Below are 24,638 nucleotides of genomic sequence, written 5' to 3'. Positions count from 1 at the left end.
CAGTGGCACAAAGAAATACTGTGCAAGAAGTCATTATCAAAGCACAACTCTCCACTGGATTAGAAAAAAAAACTTGCTCCTCAAACAACCAAACACCAACTACCACAGTGAAGGAATTGTGACGTGATGCGGCCCTTCCTGCTCACTAGTCTCTGTAATGACTAATGTGCTTTGATGTACAAGCGAATGAATGCAGGTTGTGCAGCAGACATTTCACCGCAGAAATGTTCCAACGTGATCTGCATGCAGCATTAACAAGTAGTATTTGTTGGCAAAACCGTCTTGAAATCGAAAAGCAATATTTCTATTGGATTAAAAGAAATCTTTTCACAAACCTGTTTGTTTTCAATGTCATGGGGCCGCACACGTCCGGAAGTTTTATTGTCTCATTCTGAATCGCAGAATATGGAACTTCCTGGAAATTATGTCTATTTTGTGATGTACGTTGGAGGTTTTACAGTTACTGTGTACTGTACATTTTACTGTTATTGTAGTTTGCAATGCCCTCATCAGTGCTGATTCTTTATAACCCTGAAATATGAAAATAGCTTTGCAGTTATCCTTTATTTAACCAATTAATCCCCACTGTAGTTAATTACCCGCATTTGAGGCCATTAATGACTCATGGTGACCTGACCTGTCACAGGTGTGTTTATCCATTATAGCCTAATAGATATATATGACAGTTTACTATATTCTTTGGCATAAACCAAACCTACAGTATGAACTGGAGCTGTGGCTCAGGAGACTGTTAACTGCAGCTGGAATTGAGGAAAAACACAAACATTAGGATGTCCAGAAATAGCTGTGGAATGCTTGTGATACACTAGATGTTACTGTATCTACTGAAGCACGAATTAAAGCTGCTGTCTATTCTTTTTCCACTCCTACTTTAACTTATTATTTCTACATTTTCGGTCTGGCCATTCTACAACTCAAAATGTGTATGACAATCAGGAATGGAAGTTGTGGCTGTCCAGTTCATTGTCCCATTTGGTTTCTGCCTCAATTGAGCAGTGTGACATAAAATGTTTTGGCTATGTGTTTTGAGAATTGGTCGACCAGTGAAGTGTGTTAAATTACAAGCCATGTGGAACCAAATGGAGGGCTGGTGTTTGCATTAAAATGTTGACACAGCCAAAGAAAACTGCACTGGATTTTCCCTAACAGAAATAGCAGCAGACTGAAATAATAAGATGGCTAATAACATAGACATAGAAACAAAATACTAGAAATAATGCAATTTTGGAAATATCAAGGGGAAGGCATCCACCTGCCTTCTCCATGCTCTATAGTGTGCAGAAATGCAATTGTTCCTGTGGAGTTCCCAATGGGAATTGTCATTCAACTACGTAAATGCCGTATTTGTATGTGTTTGTTAGGAACTACCCAGATCAACTGCACATATCCCCTCCTGCCACGGTGTAGGCCTTGTCTTTCACATTCTCCACATCAAAAGCAATCCAGGAACATTTTCAGAACCTGGTAATGTTATGAATGATGGTCCCCTTTTTATATTGATTTCACTCTTTAATCAGCTAATTTTATTTTTAAAATAGATGTTGCTAATGGAAATGCCTCATCATAACTGCAGCTCTTTTTCTGTGAGAGGATGGTAGGCTGCACCAAGAGGTAAGAGAGAAAGAGCCAGTAAACCATGAAGTTTATTTACAGGACCTGATCGAAAGTCCACCAGTTTGCCAGCTGTTTGAGACTGGGACCAACCCTAACACCCCAAGTTGACACAAAGACAAAATCAAATTGAACAAAGTCTAAAAACACATCAGCTTTGTCCAAGATCTTTCCTGGAGCCTTCCTCCTTTTATCTGTTTCTGACACTAGCATGGAGTGCCCGCCTGGATCTGATGTGTGACAGTGGGAAGGGATTCCCCACTATGCACCACTACAGCGCCCTCTAACTGTCCCCTCTCTGACTAGACCCACGTGAGAATGTACTGTAATTCAATTCAAGCTGCTTTATTAGCATGACCGATGGGTACAATCAGTGTTGCCAAAGCAAATAAAAATAATATATCGGCACCACCTGGGACTTCATTAGAAACCCTATATTACATTCACACGCAATCTCCCTGAGTTCGCCTCAGAACCAGGGCACCAGCTGAAAGGCTGTGGAAGCCTGTTTCATTCTCCTAGACGATTATCTTCCCCTTGCGTAGACTCTCGACACTTCATTAATTCTCGCTGGCTAAGAGAACACATCTCAGTGACTACATGTCGGCTCTCTACCTCGACCAGAGGCACCGACCCTCCGCCGGCGATAAAGGCAGCCAGAAATCCCACCCTGTTACAGAGGATGGTTGGCTAATTGAACATCTATTACGGACAGACATTCCTGGAATGTTCAGGCTAACTCCCCTGGGCTTGTTACTCCATTATCTATTTTCAGTTAGGTAGGATTTCTAAATACCTCCATATACACCTCTACATTGCAAAGCAGATAGAATTCGAGCTTGTGCCGCAGTCTACTTTAAATGGTTTCATCGAGATAATACCATGTTTTACGGCAGTTTTCAATTGCTTAAAGTGGGCATTGTGAAATAAAATATGAACGCCAATAGGTTGTACTCCTCACAGAAGGATTCTGAAGGAAATACTATTATAAAAGGCTTAAAATGGATAACCAAATTGCTGATCATTTTGGTTTTCAGTATTCAATTATTGAACGCTTAGATATCACCAATAATTTGGACTGAATTTGGAGATTTACATCTAAACTGGGATTAAGGATTTTCAGTGTGACAAAATCAGTCCAGTTTTCTGCTTCTCTATATGTACCTTATCATCAGTGATATTTCTTTTTGTGTCTACACTCTGAATTTAAATAAACTCAGCAAGTGTTTTCAATGCTTCAAGCACATGTCATATCATCCAAGAAGGTCTGATATTTTTTGTTTGCCCTGGTGTGCTGTCAGTATCTCAAAGCATGTTTGACATAATTTGCTAGCCAAAGATTACACCCAGCTGCTGAAGCAGCTCTCTGTTACTCTGAGTCATATGCTAAGAAATTAAGAAGCTACCAGATTTGGACAGCCAGTACATTATTAGCCTCCACTTTTTTTCATGACCCAAAAATGACACATTAAACCAGTATCTGAAGTATGAGGTAAAACCATTTGTGGTAAGATATTCAGCTGCATGTCGTTAATAGCAGCTGAGTTCTGCTCATTTGCTCACTAGAAAATTAGCCCATAATGAAGGGAGAGAGAGCATGTTTATGTGTTAAATCTTGCCTGCAATTTTGAGGTCAGTTCTAGTAGAAGTCTTTTTGTTCTTGGTGTGAAAGATAATCACTGCCTACTATCATAAGCAGTCAGTGCTTCAATTCTTAATGAATTTTCCATTGGAGCTAAACTGCTACTCATAAACCCCCTCTCCCCTTCGTAATCCATATGCCCTACTCCCTGATATCAGAAGTAAAACCGGCTTTATCATTTGTTAAGCTGGATCTGCACTCATGACTCTGTACAGTAACATTTTTTAATGTCTTGTGTTTTACTGCCCGTCTAACTCTGTATTCAGTTAATTGATTCACACTCCATCTCAGTTTGGTTAATTGCGAGGTATGCTCCTCACTTCTTCCTCATTATTAACGATTTCCTTCACTGGCCTTAAAACCAAAGGATTCATCCTGCCGAGAAGACATTCTGTCGTCTGTACAGAGTGCCCTCCATATTCCTCCATACTCATAATGCATCAAGAATAAAACACATCATATAACAGAATGATTTACAGATTGGATTATGTACTGTATATTGCTTACAAAAATATAAACACTTTACACTGTAATATTAATAGCAGAGCAAAGTCATATTTCTCATAAATCAGTTACAGTAAGTCGAGAAAGCACAAGAGTCACATTTATTCACACTTCTATAGTTAATATTTTGTTAATTCTCCTCTAGCAGGGTGTGAACTTTGAAAATACCTCCTGTACTGTATTATGAGGGTCTGGCACACCTTCTTTGTATACCACGTATCCAGATAGAATTTCTCTAGGTCCTTCAAATGTTTTGGTTGCTGTTTGAGAAGTGCCTCCTTGACTCTGAACCACAAATGTTCCATTGGATTGAGTTCTGGAGATTTTGTTAGAGGAGTCCTGGGTCTTGTGCAATCTAGGTGCTTGTGTAAAATGTCCTGGTACAGTACATGTTGCAATTCATGATTGCCATGATCATAGCCAAGTCTGCCATTCCCTCAGATGGAAAACTCAAAACATATAGTAATAAAGCCTCCACCATATCTTACCGTACACCAAACATAACGCTGATGAGACTCACCCCATCAAGTTTTGGAATTCAATGACCATGTGACTGAAGTGTTTGAGAGCTCTCACACATGTACAGTATGTTCCTCCTGGGAAACAGAAAACTTTCAGATTCCACCAAAGTGCCTTCCATGCTCTTTCTACAGCTTCCAAAGAGGCCACGTTTTGATGCATGACAAATTATGTGTACATACCTGAATATTTTTAATCAAAACCTGAATGACCAGTTGTAAAATTTTTATAGGTGAAAGAAGATAAATGTCAGCAACAACTGCAAAAAAAAATCATAACATAGTAAGCTTTCAGCTCCCTGAATCAGTATTTAGTGGAAGTTCCTTTAGTCGTAAATACAGCTGTGGGTCTTTTTGGATAAGTCTCTACCAGTTCTGCTTTACAAAGAAAGAAGACTTTTCATATGTTGTTCTTTGCAAACACACTGAAGTTATGTCAGCTTGGTTAGGAATCGTTATTGTGTGGCAAATTTCAAGTCTTGCCAGAGATACGGTATGCTAGCATATTCCTGTCAGGACTTTAATTGGGCCAAAAATAATTCTCTTCTGTCTTCAAGAATTGAAATAAGGGGAACTTTAGGCAGATCAAATAGTGCTAATCCAGAGTGGAATTTAGCAGGTGACACTGGCCTTAACACCCCTAATTTTGTGAGCAGCGTCACTGAAACTAACGGCCAAGTAGTTGGACCCTCAGCCAAAGTATGGTCCATTATTTATTTTGTTTTAGCTGTTATATAAGTCACATGATTACAGAAACATACCAATTCCTCCTGTGCATGAGAGATTAAGTTAACAAATTGAAATAACAATGTATTCACCTCAAAGCAGTCACGGAATGCTTAATTGAGAGCAGTGTACAGTCGAGCTTCAAATAGGTCACTACGGTACTCTAGTCCCTGAAGCTCAGGGCTGACTTTTAAAATGCGCTGTGCGTGAAGCATAATGATGTCTGCAAATTTGTGTACTGTCTCCTGCACACGTAATGTTTTACATACTACAGAGTACTACTGTTACCAGTAGTAAACGTTATTCATTTCCCTGAAGCAAAGCTTAATGAACTTCCTATCGTCTATTATTCAAACTAAATTAACAAAAAGTAAGATGAAAACTACATAATAGTAGGTGCAATACTCCTTTCTTTCAGAACTCTCTGCCTGGAGGATGCATTTTGAAGAATTGTTTCACTACCTCGTTAATGTATTGCTGGCAGGGCAGAACAGGAAATGCACTTTTGTGCTTGAGGTGATTCTTCTTCTTGTTGGTGTACACTGTATGAAATTCTCAGTGTAACTTTGAAAGTGATGATTTCATTATGGTTAGGTTATAAAAATCCCCCCAGATTGTTTTATCACGCTTGTGCAAGACAGAGTTCAGAGGTTAATGAAACCATTGAGGGAAGCTGTGCTTGGAAAGATGAAGATGAGCTATAGTATTTCTCTACCAGCACTCTGGTAACGAAAAAGAATAAAGATGCTAATTAAAAGCCATGTTGGAAATCATAAGAATGTAAGAAGGATTATAAACTAGAAGACATTCTAGTTCTAGCAAGTACCAACGAATTGATCCAAGAATCTCATCCAGCTGTTTCTTGAAAGAAACTAGGGTGTTGGCTTCAACAACTTGCCTGGGCAGCTTGTTCCAGACTCCCACGACCCTTTGTGTAAAGAAGAGCCTCCTGTTCTCAGTTTGAAATGGACTTCCCCGCAGGTTCTCAGGAACATTCATTACGCTTTCTCCTTGTTTTGACCATCGTACAGCGCGGGTCGCCTTCGGCGCTTCAGTTTGACTGGCGGTTTCCCTCCCTGCAGGGCCTCCAGCCGGGTGAAGACGGTGTCCCAGGGCTCAGGGGGCTACGACAGCGACAGCGTTGAGATGCACCCCCTGGAAGAGTGTCCCGAAGCCCAGTACTACCACGTGCAGTGCCGCTCGGGAGAGCTGGCCTACGAGCGGGCGGGGGCGTCTCGCAGCTGGGGGCTCAGGAAGCAGGCCATCCAGAACTGGCAGCGGCGGCCCTACCGCAACAGCACGGAGGGGGAGGAGGGCGACGTGTCCGATGTGGGCTCCCGGACCACCGAGTCGGAGGTCGAGGTGTGGGAGCAGGAGCGCAGGGCCTCCTCCGACACCCAGCAGTCCAACTCCCACAAGGCCAGCGGAGGATACCGACTGGGGACAGGTGACCTTTGACCTTCTCACCCTAGCAGGGCCGCATGCAGGTCGTGCTGTTGACGCATTTGTAAAGCCAATGGAAGCAAAGGCCAACATGACGCGAGAAAAACATTACATTATTAATATTATCAAATACATGCTAAAATAAGCTGCCATATTTTGTGAGAAAATCACAGCTATTCGCAGTTTAGCCATAACTAAGAAATTTGATCATTTCATGGAGCAACTCGATTTCTTTAAATATTAAAATACCTTTGAGCATGAGTAAAAAGCTTCTGAATGTTTTTGCAGAATATGAAAATATACAGTACTGCAAATACAGTAGTATACAGTTACCAGTACTTAATGTTATTCGTTACCCTGAAATAAAGCGTAATTAACCTTCTGTTGCCTGTGATTTAAACTAAAACACACTTTTTTTTCACCCCAGAGCCATTTCTTGAAAGTTCTAATCCGAAAATAACTTGTTATCTGAAAAAACTGTGGTCTTGTTATTGTCAACTCTGTCCAAAGCACAGTTGGTTCTTTGAGAATCTGACTAACTAAATTCAGTGACGTTCTCTTTTTGTACAATGAATAATCAAGTGATTCCTCTCAATGTGTAATTCATTAGCACTGAAATACATCTAGCATAATGGATTGAGCAAATTGCTCTCGTTAGTACGCAGGGAAAATGGCCTTCAGCCTCTTGATCTTGGAAGGATTCTTGAAGTGCCGCAGATCTCAGTTTGATGCCTCTGGCTGTCACGCTATCTGCTGTTGCTACAAACTATATTAGGGCTACTGAAAATGTGTCCATTCTAACGCATTCCAAATCGTAACATTTTATTCATCCAGCTCATATATTATTTCAATACAAGCTGGCAATGATCAGAGAAAGACATAACTGCAGTATGACCCATCAGGATAATCCTATATATTGAAAAGGCCACCGTTTTGACTTTCCTGTCTAATCTGATTCTGTTTTCTCTTGCAGGAAGTGTTTTCTTAATAAATTAATTTTAATAAATTAAATTATCTCTGCAGGTTATTCTGTAATCCTGCCCAAAGACAATGTCCAATGTAATACGGCCACCCTGGTAGTAAATACAAACATACCAATACTTATTGGAGCCACTGCATGTCACGTAATAGAGGGGTTGGATCCAGTTTTTCATTCTGAAGGCTTGGCCCAATGTTCTGATTTCTAAATTCATTTTATGGCAGTTAGCTGTGACAAAGCAGGTAGAGAGAATTGCAATTACTTGGTCAAGTGCACTCTTGTCTTTTGGCTCAGAGATGTAGTCATCTGACTTAGTGTTATCATATTCTGGGCTGGAAATAAATTGTGGTGGAACCAATTTCCAAATACAAAAGACCTGAAACATGTTGTTTGTTTTTTTTTGTTTTAATGTGTGCCACTCCTTGCCAGGCATGCTTGTCTGAAGCCATAAAAGACAAAAGCACATCCTTTATAAAGTAAATTTTTATTTGCACTCAGTCGCTTCTATCTAACTCCATCACTGTTAATACCAGTTTAAGAGGAGATTGAGAAATAGAAACTTTTGATGAATCTTTTAAAGTTAACCATTGCTGTCACCCACTTTTATAGTCCCTCTTGTTAGAAACATGCGTGTTTTACATGAGGGTTTCCTGGTATCATAATAAAATGCAAACGTAATGGGATATCTCATTGGGTCTAAATTAGAACTCTCCTTGTTCCCTTTATTTACAAAACAACCTGTTAAGGCCAGTGTTGTATGCAAAGCTGTTTAGGTTTGTATTCGTCAGAAAAAGCCTTGTATTTCTACCAAATCTATTGAAAGATCACACACTTTGTACCCCTTCCTTAATTTCAGTTTAAAACACAACAAAGTAAGCATGTCTTTCCCAGACAGCTCCATCATGTCGAACTTTATTTGTCTTTACATTCTACCTCTGGAATTAGGAGGGGACGAGCATTTTTAGTGACATCACACTGATATCACACTTGAGTGAGGGTGAGTCTGAGTCACTGAAAGTAAGAAGCGGCTGTCCTTTGGTATAGTACACTCTGTCTGCACTTGAGATAGACTATTGAATGTGGAAAAAAGTTCAAAGAGTTTGGACGTAAAGGCTGACGCATGTAAACCAGATTGGTGCTGATCTTAGCTGGTAGAAGAAGTATATTAACTCCTGCATATAAAGCAATTTTGGAACTTTGTGTACTATTTCTTACACTACATTTGATTAAATCCTCAAGTTACTAAGGAACCTAACTTCTATAATCCTGTTATTACATAAGGTTTAATTTGTTTCTGGTGCTGCACTGTGAATGAGCACTTCACATTAACTGGAATGCATATTTTGCTGTCAATACAAAAGTACTACAAAATTTTCCTGCTGGCTGCCAATTGAGTAGAAGGAAAATTGTACTGGTACTTCTGCAATTACAGCAAATATCATAGTAGAACTGAATGGTTTTACTTTAAACACTTGACTGAATTGAAGAAAAAGTGGCAAAATTCTATTTTGCTGTGCAGTTTTAACCATGCGATAACTGGATTATAACAATCAAGATCGCAAATCAAATATCATTATTTTTGTATGTTTCATCCAATGAACAGCTGAAATATATATGTAATTCTGAAAGAATAGTGACTCTATTCAACAGTGGTTATATTTTTAACATCATACTACAGTATTGACCATTAAGTTATGGAGGAACTTGTAACAGTCGTGACTATTTTATTTTCACCTTCTTATTGTTTCACAAAGGAGAGGAGTACCTTTAGCCCAAATTCTTTATTTTCGTGCTTCAGGCTTGCATAGGAACAACTGGGAAGTCACGCCGGTGTTTCTGCACAAATGTGGCATCAGCATGCTATACAGTATGTGAGCTTTACAGGAATCTGTTGCGTTAATGAGCTCTGTAGAGAGATCGTAGATGTCAGGGAGAGTTCTTTCCAGACCCTATGCAGATGACACAATCCAGGGCAGAGTGAGGAAACATGGGGAAAAAGGCATGCAGGATACGGGGATGAGAACGGGGGGGCCTGTCCATGGAGTGCCGGTGGTCGGGGGAAGTGTGGCCGAGGCAAACGATCCAGGGATGAGTCAAATGAGAAATCCAAAACAGAGCAAAAGTCCAAGGCCAGGTGATCTATATGAGACAGACAATTAAAATCCAGAACTGGGTCGGGACCGGCAGGGGAAACGGGAACGGGAACAGAAACTAAAACCATAACGGAGCCAGGCGCTTCCAGGTCCCGGGCTCGCATGATGCGGAAACCAATGCAGAGCCCGGATTAGCGTCAGCGTCTGGCTTTTAAGGGGGAACTGAAAAAGGGGCTGGAACAGGGAGCAGGTGCGGGAGATGAGACAAACAAGGAAGGGCTGGAGCGCCCTTAAGAGGAGGGGTTTGCAATCGTGACAGTAGACCCACAGGCAATTTTTTTCTTGGTGTGACAACAACACTTCCATATGGAAAAAGTATCTGGGGGTGCTCTGCTGAAAACTGAGGCGTCTTTCTGTGTCTCACTGTGTACCAGGCCGCTCAGAGACTGGGTACAAGCCATGCCGACATGAGAAAAGCAGCCCTTCAAAGTCAAATGAGGTCATCAGCCCCGAGATTCTGAAAATGAGAGCAGCTCTGTTCTGCATCTTTACCTACCTGGACACCAAGACCCTCCTGAGGGCTGCTGAGGTGTGCAGGGACTGGAAATTTGTTGCTCGTCATCCTGCGGTGTGGACCAGAGTGCTGCTGGAGAATGCCAGGATATCGTCGAAGGTACACCCGTCTTTAAAAGCTGCCTTGAAGATTCTCTTCCCTTTAATCCAAAATGTTTGTAATCACACGGTTTAGATTCGCTAGCTCCCATTTTCTCCTGAGTCTTGCCTTTGTTTCCGTCATTTTGTTTCTCACAGTTATTTCTCTTTCTGGAGATTCTGAACAGACGACAAGCTATTTATCTAGAAAGTATGTAAGAGTATAGTCAACAAGAAGGAAATTGAATCATTTGGAAATGAGACCAAAAATAAGTCTGAACTTTATCATGAAGAATGTGATGAAGTTTCGTCACCTTGATTGACACCAAGAGTAACCATTTCTACAACAGGTCACACTAATGTGACCATCCATAAGGAGATACTCAAAATCTTGTCATTCTACAGTATGTCTAATAATAAGGCACTGCTGACTTTTTCTGTGAATTGACTTTTTTGTATTTTTAAATATGTAGTATTTGGTTCATCCTGCTGTTTTGGCAGCAGTAAAGGACCAGGAAACGATAGCTTACATACATAGGAAACAGACAAAATTGATATACATATTTCAGACTCTTGTTCTGCATTATTTCTGAACTGTTTTAAAACTGACTTTTATCTCCTCATTCTCATACACTGAGGTGTTCTCTTGAGCAGATCAGATTAGATTGATCAGTGATTACAATGATCACTAATTATGTGGGGACTCACAGGAGATTGGGACAGTAAATCTGTGCTCTTTGAATGAGGTCCTCAGATCAATTAACTGCTACCAAACAGGCAAATTGGACCAAATGCTCTTCCTTCATTTGTAACCTTTCTTATGTTCTAACAGTTGGAGGCTATGAAGGGAACAAAACCATTAATTTTCCACAGCTTACAATGGAAAATGAAATATTCCACAAGTTCAATTAAAAACAAAAAAAATAAAAGCTTTCCTGCAGTTTGCTGGTTCTGCAATTACAATGGTAATGAGCCAAGTCCTATGCAGCTATTAAATAAAGGTTACATGTTTTTAACTGGATCCCTGAGGTTTTTCATGATTAGAGTTTGTTTCTCGATTGAAGCTCAACAGTGATAGAGTTGCAAGCTCCTTCATTTCTAAATGTTACAGAACTAACGAAAGGCAAGAACCTAAGACTCCTCATCATAAAACCAACAGCACTACAGAATAAGTACCTGTGAGTTTCTCCATTGTATTACACTTAGGAATCACTTTCATTTAGAGATGCATTCTTTTCATGTCTGGCAGTGAAATACCTTTTTTTCTTTGCAAAACAAAGCCACTTTTCTGTTGTCTGCTGGGGTTGGAAAAGAGCCTTCTTGCTATTTTAATGTATTAGTTCTTTCCCTCGCTGCTGTAACCCCGTGTGTAGTTGTCCCTGGCATTGTAACTGACCACTGACACACTGACCACTGACCACTGACCACTGACCACTGACCCGGCGCCTCTGCCTGCAGTTCATGACCACGCTGGCTCAGTGGTGCACGCAGACACACTCCCTCATCCTGCAGAACCTGAAGCCGCGGCCCAGGGGGAAGAAGGAGACCAAGGAGGAGTATCTGAAAAGCACACGGTAAGCTTCCTGGCTCCTACAAAGGCAGTTTTTACACACAGTACAATTTCTGGCATTAGGAATTCGTCTTTTCGCATACCCCAGCTTGCTCTCCATGAGACACACAGACAGGGAGAGAAAATGGGGTCAGTGCGCAGGGTCAAAAGTTGTACTGTACAATGCCCCTGGAGCAGCTGGGGTCCAACAGAGTAGGATTCCTCTGCCGACAACGGGATTTTAACTGACATCCTTCCAGCCACAGGCGCAGATCCTTAGCCACAGAGCCACCGCTCCCCCCCAGTCCCTGTGATCAACCTGCAGCATGACATGCCCAGTCCAGTCCCCATGACCCTGGTGTTTCCGGGTTGTTTTTCCAGCTAAGCGCTCAGTTTCTTATATAAACCCTTAACCCAAAGTTCTCTGAAGCAGTGGGAACTTTTTTAAAAGAACTCTTACTGCTTTCCAATTTAGGTTATCTAACATATAGATTTAGATTCCCTCACATTTATGTAACGATTATATATTACAATTGGGATTTGAACCCACACCTTCTGATTACAAGTCCAGAACCCTAACCGGTTGTGGTTAGCTCTTATGCTGTTGGATTATGTTTTTTTCGTCGAACTTGAAGTCTTTCAAAGAATGTATCAGGATGAGAAAATGCCAGATCAACCTTTTGTTGAGTTATGCGTTACGAGTTTCGACATTGAGAGCTCGTCTGCTTCCGAGAACACGTCTCTGTGCTGGAGAACAAAGCCCGTTCCTTCGGACCGTTAAACGGCTGTGAGCGATAAGAAAGAAACTTGTACAGGTTAAAAAGTACAAGTTATGCAAATAAATCTGATGGTGCGTGTCAGTAGTTTTTTCATTTTATTGTACTCTTTCGCCTTATTTCACAATTGTTATCCAACCCCCCCGAATATCATCGTGTTGTACAGTCATGCCCAATTAATTAAAGAATGCAAATTGCTAAGATGTGTCTGTCTGAGTGATGACTGAATCCCTGGCAGGGGTTTGATATGGTTGGTGTCAGTGAGGTGGCTAATGAGGTCACTGCGATTTGAAAGAAAAGCTGATTAAAAAACAATTACATTATTGTTTGGGAGAATGTGCTGGTAGATGAAAACCCCGACTGGCCTCAGCTGTCAAGCCAGTAAAACGTTTTCTCCATCTGATAGCAGGCGTGCTCTTTCTCACCCCATGGTACTCGTGTCTCCAAGCTCTAGGGGATTACTGTTGCTCCATTAAACAATTACCATCGCGTCACACTGTTCCAGCATGAGTCACCGTTTTGGTTTTCATGGGTCCCGTTTTGAACTTTCAACAGCACAGCGAAGCAAATATCGTTCACGTCAGTCCCAGCCGGTCAAAGGGAAAAATGCACTCCTCCCCCTCCCTCCATCTGACTGCCCCAATCCCTTTGAGTTAGTCCGTTTAAAACAGATGCTGTCCAGCATGAGACAGAGAAAGGTCATCGTCAAGCAGTCTGGACATGAATTCGCGTTACGTTAACCTCTATGACACTTAAATCCGGGGAGCCTGAAATGTAACTCCAGCTCTTCAGGGTGCTTCTAAAATACGGATTTCAGAAATGATTCCCAAGTGTAAAGTAGTCAATTAAATGTTTTGCCATATATAATCCAATTGTCAAAGACGCGTTCTTATAAATCTGGTTTCCGTCAATGAGACCAAAAACACAACAAGAAAACACTTAATTTCTTTTTCCCTAAACTTAATTAGTATTTTGTTTTCGGCAGACCTCTAGAAATGCATCTACTGAGAAGTGAGCAGATGCTAGTAGAAGAAGATCACTTTCTTATCCATATACAACTTCTTGTATTAGGAGTATGTCTTTTCGCATACCCCAACTTGTTTTCCATGAGACACACAGACAGGGAGAGAAGCTTGGGGTCAGAGCACAGGGTCAGCCATTTATATGGCGTCCCTGGAGCAGCTGGGGTTTAATGGCCTTGCTCAGGGGCCCAACGAAGTAGGATTCCTCTGCTGGCCGTGGAATTTGTACCAGCAACCTTCCAGCCACAGGCGCAGATCCTTAGCCACAGTGCCACCACTCTGCACTGTAGCGCTGTAGGGCTGAAATCAGGTGCTCTGCTGTACAGTAACTCTCCATCCCCGGAGTTAAGTGTCCGGCTCGTGCTGCCCTGATGGACCCTTTCACAGCGAAGAAAGTCTGTTCCTGCTCTCCTGGTCTCTACGTAAGGACCTCGGATTTCTCACACTCATGGAAAGTGCTCCTTTTTATCCCAGTGCGCTCACGATTGGCAGCACAGGGACATGACAGTTTACACTGCACCTCACTGCTCTTGGGTCCTGGGTTCAGAGTTTGGACTAGGGCTCTGTGTTGGTTTGTGGGTGTCAGTCCTGTCTTTTGTAATTGCATGTAACATTAGTTGCTGGAGCTGCTGAAGCTAGCCAGCTAGCTTTATTTTATCTTGGCATGACTTTTGGGGAAGGCTAAATGAACAGATCCCAGCAATACTTTCCACAATGTAATATTGCTGTGCTGGATATGCGCGCAGTATTTACACGTCCCACTTCAATCCCGTTTGCTCCCACCTCCCAAAAACATGCCGGCCGGGATTAATGAACTATCCTAAGTTGGCGCCTTTTCTGTGGTGGTCCAATGTACTGGCTGTGCCTTCAGGCTGTTAGGGCCCACCCATTCACCCTGTGCTAGCAGCATGGGCACTAGGTCCTAGTGACTCTAACTGGGACAAGCACTTTTCTGATAATGGATGAATGGATATTCCTATACTTGGTTTAATTGTGCTGAGTTAGTGTCCCAGGTCACTATAGGACAATGAGCTGTTGCATCAATCATGTAGGTGTTTGTAACATAATTGTACCACAAAACAGAAACCAGGATTAATGTTTTCACAGAGGAACGGTGCAGCAACAGATTAAGGATAAGTGATAATGGCAAGTCACTTACTATAAGTGAACCTTATTGAGAGGATTCATTGAAATTATGAAGTTGCAGTTAAGAAAGGAAAACTAGGTTTTAACCACAAATAGAATAAAAATTCAGTTTTTCCTCCAAGGATGACTAAAAGCTCTCCATCCTAAAAACATGCTACCATAAATGCTCACATAATCTGCTAGAGAAGGTAAAAGGGTACAATAATGAAGACAAAAAGCTTTATATTAAGATAAAGAGGGTGCCTTTTAACTGAGGTGAGATGATGCTGTTACTTTGCTAGCAGTCATCAAATCAATTATTGTATTTGTAAGCCTTAAAGGTCTACAGAGTATGAAATGAAATTAATTTAAACGAACAAGTAAAGGTTTATTACACGCTGAAAAGAGAAGAAAAGAAACAACATTTCGTCTGTGGAGCCTTCTTTGGCTGTCTCAGCCGAAACGCAATGTTTCTTTTCTTCTCTCTTCAACAGGGAATAAACCTTGTTCCTCTGCAGCCCATGCATGCTGACACAGCCACCTACAGTACTTGAACTAATTTAAATGAAGTTAATTTCAGACGTGTGCTAACAAGCTAAGCATATTCATTTAAAACAAAACAAAAACAAATGGAAGAGCATATTATTGTGGTTCGTTTCGGGATTTGAAATTAAACAATCTTAATTTAGCCATTTAATGACATCTCGCAAATGCATTAAACTACAATTACAGGTGTACATCAGATTTCTAATCTGACCTGAGGCACGCATTTCCAATGCTGTAAACAGTCTGAGACTGTACATCATTTTTACCTCCAGTAGGTCTGTGTGTGTTAAGAGCGGATTCCCAGAATGCTCTGAGGTCGTGTCCTGTGTAACCAGTGTCTGTTCCTCTGTCTCCTGCGCAGGGGCTGTCTGGAGGTGGGGCTGGAGGCGCTCCTGAAGGCAGCGGCAGGAAACCTGCTGATCCTCAAGGTGTCTCACTGCCCCAACATCCTGACAGACCGCTCCCTCTGGTTGGCCAGCTGCTACTGCCGCGCCCTGCAGGCCGTAACCTACAGGTTAGAGGAAAGGCCAGGAGCTGTAGACGCGATTGCAAATGCTGCCATCTGGTGGACAGGAAGAGAAGCTACAGCTATGACAATCTGCGGTTCAGTCTGGGGGGGATAAACGTTTTTTTTAACTCCTTATGGGAATGACACGTGTTTAGCATCATGTCCAAATTCAAACACCGTCGTATCAAATGTGTAGAAACCAATTAAAACAGAATGGCTTCTTCAAGTATATTTACAATAAAGATCCTGTAGTAAATTATGATGTGCTTGAAAGAATTCTTAGTAAATTCTGTAGAACCATCAGTGGTTTCTAATGTGTTACTCAAATCCGTTTTTAAGTGAACACTTTATGTGAACTTTACATTTTCTAGAGTAGATAATATGAAATATCCATGTCAGGGGACCTGCTATGCAGACTTCACTCTATCTAAACACAAGTTTGTGTTTAATCTGTTTCTTGTACTGGGATTTGGAATGTTGTGAACAAATTGAATATACTAAAAGGCAAGAAATTGTATCTTAATAACCTTTTTAATGTGTCGAATTACTGAAACAACTGTTATTGAATTTTACGTATTTATTTTCAGGTAAAACACAAATTAAAATATAATGGCATATAACACCTCATCACTAGGACGATATGACATCCCAGTTTGTTTCAGTCAATTTTGGACTCTAAAATATTCAATTCTAGGCACAGGAATATCCACTAATGTGACTGACCTGACATTATTGTTTCTTCTTTGTTTTCAGTTAGTTCCATTGTACAGAAACAAAAAACACACAGCTAGGTCAATGACATGTTTGTAATGTTTAGGAGTGCCACAGATCCTGTTGGCCAGGAAGTGATCTGGGCACTTGGAGCAGGCTGCAGAGACATCATCTCCCTCCAGGTGGCGCCACTTCATCCATGGTGAGGAGCTGCATGCAGGGAAGCAAAACACGCACACAGCATACGTAAAACATAAAACGTAAAGCATAATCTCCCTTTTGATTCTTTAAAAAATCCTTGTTTATTTCAGTGCATTTTTAAAAATAAATTATAAATGTTCAATTGTATAGTATTTCTTTGTTTTTACTTCATTTATGAAGTTAAGGTATTTGCCTCCTAGACAGTGTTGGAGGATTACTTTTAGAAACGACCGAGAAGTTGGGGGAAAGTAAATGAGTACAGTGATGCACATAGTGTCTAGTGTGTGTATAGTTACCGTTAAAGCAACTTCCTCCAGTGTCTTGGCAATTTTAAAATGTAACCCTTTACACAAGTAACTTCTGTTTGTAATGGATTACTTACTAAAACTACTGTGAATATCCCTGACACTGCCTTTGGAATGAACTGGACAAACTAAGGCCCATGCCAAATCCTATCTTGGAGCCATCAGCCAGTCCCACAGTTGTTTGGGACTGCTGTTTTCTGGCAGATTTAATTTGATAGAAGCAAGGAGATGTTTGTAAACAAAATGCCACCATTAAACATGGGGTTCATAAAGTGCAACTGGTGGGTGGCAAGCTTTGCTTGGTCTCAGCTTGAGCATTCCTTGCTTGTTCCAATTGGCTTTCTTTTGTACAGTTACCAGCTAGATTTCAAGTCTGTTACGTATACGCTACTGAGCAGGTTTTCTCGTGTCAGGCCAAGGAGGCCAAAGTAAATCGATCTCTTTAAAATAAACAGCAGGAACAGAACAATGTCTTTGGCTAGAATTTTCAAGCCTCACATTATTCCTTTCAAAATATCTTTCAATGCAACAGCATGAGCTTTTGTAATGGTGTGTGCTACCTGTTTGGCCTGATGTGCTTGATCTATACAGAGGAAACTATTTGCATACTTAATTAGCAAATGAACATTAAAAATATATGGCAATTAATCTGCAGTTCCTAGTAAGAGAAGCTTAAAGGAAGCATTTTTTAGTAATATTCAAAACAGTTCTTCTTTAATCGGTCTAGTGCAGCTATTTAGTGGCATTGAGTTCAAACAGTGTATGAAGTACAGAACCTTCTGATAATGTTTTGGCAATATTAATACCAAAATACATCCATACAAAGGGCGAGAAAACTGAAATAAGTAATTATAGACCAGCAAGTCTGTTTTCTGTTACATGTAAGATAATGGAAACGATTATCCAGTAAGAACTAAACTAGAGGCTTACCGTCAGTATGTGGAAAAAATATCTAAGTAAAGAGTCAGCGCGGATTTAAAACAGTAATGGAAACACATAGGTCTTATGACGGGACGTATTTAGATTTTCAGGTTTTTGATAACACTCCTCATAAATGATGAATTTTGCCCCAGTAGTCTTACACACTATTGCAATGTCAGCATTTTCCATGCTGTTTCACAAAGTGGCTTTATGGTGTGTCTGCAGAAGGGGGTCTGAGTGGATTCTCTTGTCACTTTTGCCTGTTCCTTTCTCCAGTCAACAGCCAGCTCGGTTTAGTAACCGCTGCCTGCAGACCATTGGACGATGCTGGCCACACCTCCGTGCCCTGGGCGTGGGCGGGGCTGGATGCGGCATTCAGGGCCTGGCATCACTAGGTGAGTCAGACTGGCATCATTTCACGCCTCCGTTCTGTCTGGCTTTGGAAGATGAAAGTGATCTGAAAAACTGCTCGCACTTCAGTTTGCTTGTTCCATCAGCAACACGTTAAAGAGCTTTTTAGTCTCAGGTGGTACAAGCTGGATACTTTTACCAAAAGTTGCTGCCAAACAAACAAGGAGAGACAGATGCCCCCTCTATAATGTAATATGCTCAATAAATGTTAAATGTTTAATATGTTCTTATGCTAGATCCCATTAGATACGCCAGCCAGGCTATGATGATTAGCAGCTGATTTTGATCAGTTAATAAAACAAAAAGGAAGATGAACAACATGTATCTCCAGGCCATCTTGAGATGAGGCAATAAAATCAAAATAATGTCAGTGCCAAAAGGAAACTTACAGACGTTAAAGTGCACATTTGACAGGGCCATTACCTGCAAGGCAACCAAAAATGATTTGTTTGCTCCCAGATTGTTCTTTATTAAAAGACAGATAATTTTGTGAAAGCTATAAAGCTAAGAGCCCTGTTTCATCATCTGCATTATCCCACCTAAAGCACAAGTGAGTGATGGATAAATTGTAATACTGCACCTTTGCTCTTCTCAAGAGCACCACAGGGTGTTGCAGGACATCAGTGGGGTTAATGACGGTATAATGAGGTACAGCTATCTTAGCACACTTGTGCTGTCGTTTTCTGTGCAATTTCGCATGAGATGTCAACAGGTCCACCTTGGTGCCTTTTAAAAAATGTGCAATTCTATCAGCTGTGCATCTGGTAAATGGCGGGTGAACTGAGCATTCATACTGAATTCTGTGTAAAGAGAGGATAAAAAATAAATCTTTTTTTTAATAAAGACCTCATTCAGTTCTTAGCAGAAAGAGATGATGGTAATTTGTGTAGACTGGGAGACATCTAGCTCATTTGACACAGAAAAGGAAATGGAGACAAGGAAACTTGCACAATAGGAAATGACTTGCTACTGGTGAATTATAGCTTGTTAAAAATTGTAGGATATTACATTTTTAGTCCTTGTCAAAGACTGTTATGTAACTGATGGAAAATCCTGTGTCTTCTGTTTTTGTGTTTGAAATTACTTTTCAGTCAATCTGCTCAATGTCTATAAGGGTGGGTTTTGTGTGAAAAAAATAAAGATTGTGTCATTACCGAAATAGAAAATAACCACGTTAAGGACGTGATTAAATTTCCAACATCCAGTGAAAACTGTTTGGGTTATCAAACAAGGTATGGAACAAGCTGCTCTTCCGTGTTGTTGAAGACATTACACATTACACACAGTTGGATGAGATCCTCAGATCCATTAGCTACTAAGTCGGGCTGAATGGCCTCTTCTTATTTGTAGCTGTTCTGATGAAGGAAAATAGGATATTTTAATGTAACCCCAAGCAATCGCTCGTGTTGTACATTTGAATTTCCTCCACAGCCTTTACCTGCTTTTTTTATTTTTCATCTGGTGGTGTAGTAGCTGACACTGATCAGGGAAGCAAAGCATCGATGAGTTCTTTGGTAGAAAAAGGCAGCTCAGTTCAGTATATTGTCAAATGCACAAGTCCAATGACATGCTTACTTGTATGTATGCTCCAATACAAAAGACATTCAAGGAATCGCCAAAAACATAAACACAGAACAGTAGCAGCAATAACAACACATTAAACAACATACAGTACAACTTAAAAAAAGATCAGTGTGCGCCAGTGGTAGGGGTAGAGTTCAGTAATCTGACTGCTTGTGTGAAGAAACTCATTTTTTATTCAAGGTACCTTGAAGGGAAAGGCTAAGTTAAAAAGCCAATAATGTTGTGTAACATATAGCATGTAATAATATAAGTTGTTCTCCTTACTCAACCGATAAACTGGTCTTTGGAAAGTGGTTGCACTGTGCCGTAGCTATATTTTATGCTACATATTTTTTTGGTGCTGTGCAGACAGGACTTCTTTCTTGTTTCTTAATGTTGCTACTCCTGAGGCAAGTAAATCAGACGCCGTTACTTGATGATATATGAATCAAATACACAGTGTCAATACATTTTACAGAAGACAAACAGGAGGGATAGTTAGATGCAGTTTAAGGGGTGGCGTGTCTGGTTCTGTATTGCCCTTTTTTTCTTTCTCACTAAATTGTATGGTTAAAAGCACGACTCTATTCCAGGTGTGGTTTGACGTTGCTCCTCCTGGGCACTGACCTCGTCTCCTGAGCGTGTCGGGGGCCCATAGCTCAAAAACCCGTCCCCACCCTTCCAGCCCCGGCAGTAACTTCTGTTGCCGTGGTGGGAGGAGTGTCTGTTGTGTAGTCACACAGGGGGCGCTGTCGGCCTTCTGGACGTCGGGGTTTGGACTGATGGCGTGGGGCTCCTCATCGCACTTCCCCCACGCCAGCTGTACCCGCTGTGGAGGAGGCTTCGCTGTTCGGCCGTTCCTTGCCCTAACTGTTCGGCTTTTGCCTTCCAGCTCGGAACTGCATGCGCCTGCAGGTGCTGGAGCTGGACCACGTGAGTGAGGTCAACCAGGAGGTGGCGGCGGAGGTGTGCCGAGAGGGGCTGAAGGGCCTGGAGATGCTGGTCCTCACCTCCACCCCCGTCACGCCCAAAGCTCTGCTGCACTTCAACAGTGAGTACAGCGCCCCTCGTCCCCCACCAGGGGCCCGAGGAGCCCGTGGGCACAGTCCGTTTCGACCACCGAGAACGTTTGGGGCTTGTTTTTTTACTTGGGCGTGTCTGCCGTGAATGTTTTTAAAAAACCTATTTCGAAACAAAGCGTTCTGTCGCTGATAGAAATACTGTAGTTATATCATTTTCGTGGCAGCAGTTTGACTCAAAGGCAGTACATTTTGAAGAGGTGTGAATCCAAACTCACATCAGGAGATGGTTAGTGTTTAAATAATGTAATAAAGTCACATTATATAATTATTTTGATTAGGACGTAAGTTTGAAAGTAAGTTGCTCTCCTCTGTTTTTAAAGGGATTTGTGTGGTTATTTTAAAAAAATGATAATCTCCTAAATGATTGCAGTTGTCTATTGCACAAATGAAGAAGTAATAGGTTTATTCCATGCTGAAAAGAGAAGAAAGAAAACACAAAGCCTTCTTCGGGTGTGAATATATGGAGTAAACCTACAGTATTACTTGTTCCTTTGGAGCCTACGCATGCTGAAGCAGCTACCCACCTGAACTATTGCACAAATGGCTGACTTTGTAACTATTACTGTCAGTTATTCTTCAGCACTCAAATTACAGAAATAAAACTGGACGCTTCGCTCAAGAGTAATGCAAGAAATCTGTTTTTTGTTTTGACCCATCCTATAAACTAAACCTTTAGCAGTTGTTCTGTTAGATGCACATTTGGAGTTACACTTTTTATGCGCTGCACATCAGATGAAACTCACCACTTCTCGGTGCAACACATTCACAAAGTTAAATAATAAGAAAATAATTTCTGATCACTGGATGCACTGACATTTTATTGAACAATACTTGTCACGATTATAGTCCCCCCTCCTTAAGGGTGCTCCAGCCCTTTCACGTGAGACTTTATTCTATGCACCTGCTCCCTATTCCCAGCCCACCTTAAAAGCCAGGCGCTGACGCTCATCCGGGCTCTGCATCTGATTTCCATATCGTGCGAGTCCGGGACCTGGAAGCGCCTGGTCCCGTTAAGGTTTTAACCCCTGTTCCTGTTCCTTGTCTGCCGGTTCCGACCCGGCCTTTGTGTTTTTAATTTCTTGTTCTGATGGATCTTCTGGTTTTGAACTTACCCTTGTGTTTTGGATATTCCCTAAGGACTTCTCTTTTGGATTGTTCGCCTCGGCCACACCTCCCCCGTGCACCAGCGCACCTTGGACACGCCCCCCTGTCTTCAGCCCCGTTTTCCTGCATGACGTTTCCCTAGTGTTTCCCCACTCCGTCGGATTGTGTCGTCCGCATAGGGTCCGGAAAGAACTGTCCGTTACATACTGTACATGACATAACTAAATGGATCATGCTGATTAAAATTTCTTATCAGTATGGTTTATTTACAGGGGACTGTGAATGTTGCAGGCTAGTACTGTGTCTTGACCACCATTGGAAGCAGTAGAACCTGCACAGCACATCCCTGCCACATGTTTTGCACGTTGCACATGCTGTCTTTTGGGATTCTGTCCCCTGTTTCAATAATAGCTTGAACAAGTACGTCCCTAGTCTCTGAGTCCTAGATGACACGTCATAATAATTCACCACACGCATGTTAAATTGGGCTCAAGTCAGGTCTGCTCAAGCCCTATATTCTGTACAAGCTCTACTCTGCTTCTACGACGTGACTCGCAAGAGAAAGAACGTGCGCAGCTGGGCTGGAATAAGTATGAGCCCACAGGAGTGGCAGCAGTTGAGTTCCCAGGACATATTCGATGTAACACCTTGCTGTCACCACTGATCACCACAAATGGAGCTCTGTAGTGAACTGACACTCCAACCCAGACCATCACACTTGGCTACCCTGGTCAGCTGAACTCTTCTACACAACAGTTATAAATTGTAGAGGGCCTGACTCTACTGCTGGCCAGTTCACCAGTACTGTTGCTCGCACCACCTCATTCCTTTATGGTGATCAATGCTGTTGGGCATGAGACCGAGACCTGTGTTTAAGCCTGCAGATGATGAGTGGTCAGGTGCTTCCACACAGATAAATTGCTGATTCATGGATTATTGTGACCTGGTGATTCTGATACAGTAATTACTAAGGCAAAACAATAATGAAGATGGAGCTGGATGATGTTCTGACCCTGGTTAGGTGTCCTGATTAGTGTTCTCCAAGATTATCACCTACTGTATCAATGACAATGTGTTTGGCTCTTGTCAGTTGTGAGTGTGGTGACCATGAATTCTGCAGACAAATAACTTGTCCATTGTCCAATATACCGCTGATACAAAGGTATTCACTTAATACACAGGGCATATTGCTGCCTGTGCTTTCTGTGTTTTTCTTGAGTTCTCACTAGGCTTGATGTTCAAAAGGTTAAATCAGCTCTTTCACAACTTGTGTAATTTAGAGCATGTATTTGAAATGTATTGTGAATCAGGCATGGATGATCAATTAATCAAAAAAAATGTCATTAGCTTTTAATCAATAGCCAAAATCCATGTAGTCTGTTTTTCTAAAACACAATACTGGATATATTATATGCTGACCTCAAAATCAAATCCCTGCTTCTGTAAACTACAGGTGTTTGTTGCAACCTAAAGTCGATTGTGGTGCAGATTGGGATAGTGGATTATTTTGAAGACCCCAATAGCCCAGAAGCCAGGAAGCTTTTTGATGAGATGGTGAACAAACTACAAGTAAGACTTATGCTACTTAAATTTCTTTTCTTTTACATTTTTGCTCAGAGACAGAGATGTAAACTGTGATTTATTTACTCTGAAGGTTCTCCTGTGGATTTAAAATAATGCAGTAGCAGGGACCAGTGTGAAAGAAAGAAAGTATACAGCATTGTCCATAATGACGGTAAATGAAGGCAGGTCATAATTTAGGTACTGTAGCTGGTAGATTCACAATACTCCTGCTTCTCACTGAACATACAACTGGATCTGTGCTTCCGAGGAATTTTAGCTTCTGATTTGAAAGAGGGTACAGATCCTACAGTGCTGTATCCTACACCAGGTTTCAGCCTAGTTTTTAAGAATGCTTTAGAACTTTTTGCTTTTATGAAAATAACATGCAACATTTAATTGAGCATTAACTGCTGTTTAGAACAGATGAGCTTTCAGCAAAGCCCTTATCATCAATTAAATGGTAAAAGAAGAGCAGCAAGACAGTGTGAAAAAGCATAGAAGCTAGTCTTTTTTCTATCTGATTCTTGCTAAATTTGACATGACTGTGGCTCCAGTTAAACCATTTCGGCTCCAATGAGTGACCAATGAATGCTTTTGCTTCTACTGTCTCTCTCTTGAGTGTGCTCCAGCCATAAACTGTTTATTCAGATGATGGTGCTAGCAGGTAATGCAAAATATATTTCCAAATCTGGTTTTATGTACTGTACATTTGCCGAATGGAAGATTTTGAAGATGCTGGTATTTAATTTAAAAACCAAAACAAATCCCTACACTGTAGTCATGCTAATCCAAACATATTTAAATAAGCACAGCAGCGCCATCTGTGGACTTTGCCTCAGTACTACAGTAACGTTTGAGATCTGTATGAAACACTGGCAGAAGAGCAAATAATTGGAAACCAAATTTCTTAAGGTAAAGCACGTGACTGTCAGTTTTTTTTTTCTTTCCAACCACACCTATGCACTGCTACGGATTACAGATCTGGTATCCTTCAAAACTAATTTTGTTCTGAGATGCTGAAGATAGCTAAGGCTAGAAACAAAAAAATTAAACCCAGATGTGA

General features: G+C 41.3%; 1 protein-coding gene across 2 annotated transcripts in view; it reads left to right on the top strand.

Moving 5' to 3' along the window:
- fbxo41 (F-box protein 41) overlaps positions 1-24,638 on the top strand; it is a 95,543-nt gene that overhangs the window by 55,291 nt on the left and 15,614 nt on the right. For both annotated transcript variants that reach the window (XR_015939773.1, XM_088637763.1), the window contains exons 5-12: positions 6,105-6,469; positions 9,972-10,210; positions 11,647-11,762; positions 15,568-15,720; positions 16,532-16,627; positions 18,129-18,247; positions 20,719-20,877; positions 23,466-23,581. Coding sequence is in view for 1 of the 2 variants with exons in the window: in XM_088637763.1 (XP_088493889.1) it covers positions 6,105-6,469; positions 9,972-10,210; positions 11,647-11,762; positions 15,568-15,720; positions 16,532-16,627; positions 18,129-18,247; positions 20,719-20,877; positions 23,466-23,581 (1,363 nt within the window). In the remaining variant the exon portion in view is untranslated. The remainder of the gene's footprint in view (positions 1-6,104; positions 6,470-9,971; positions 10,211-11,646; positions 11,763-15,567; positions 15,721-16,531; positions 16,628-18,128; positions 18,248-20,718; positions 20,878-23,465; positions 23,582-24,638) is intronic.

This window comes from Lepisosteus platostomus, chromosome 1 (genome assembly GCF_059453375.1).
Source record: "Lepisosteus platostomus isolate fLepPlt1 chromosome 1, fLepPlt1.hap1, whole genome shotgun sequence".
Taxonomy (NCBI): domain Eukaryota; kingdom Metazoa; phylum Chordata; class Actinopteri; order Semionotiformes; family Lepisosteidae; genus Lepisosteus; species Lepisosteus platostomus.
The sequence above is the reverse complement of the archived record's forward strand: the minus strand, read 5'-3'. Positions and strand labels throughout refer to the sequence as shown.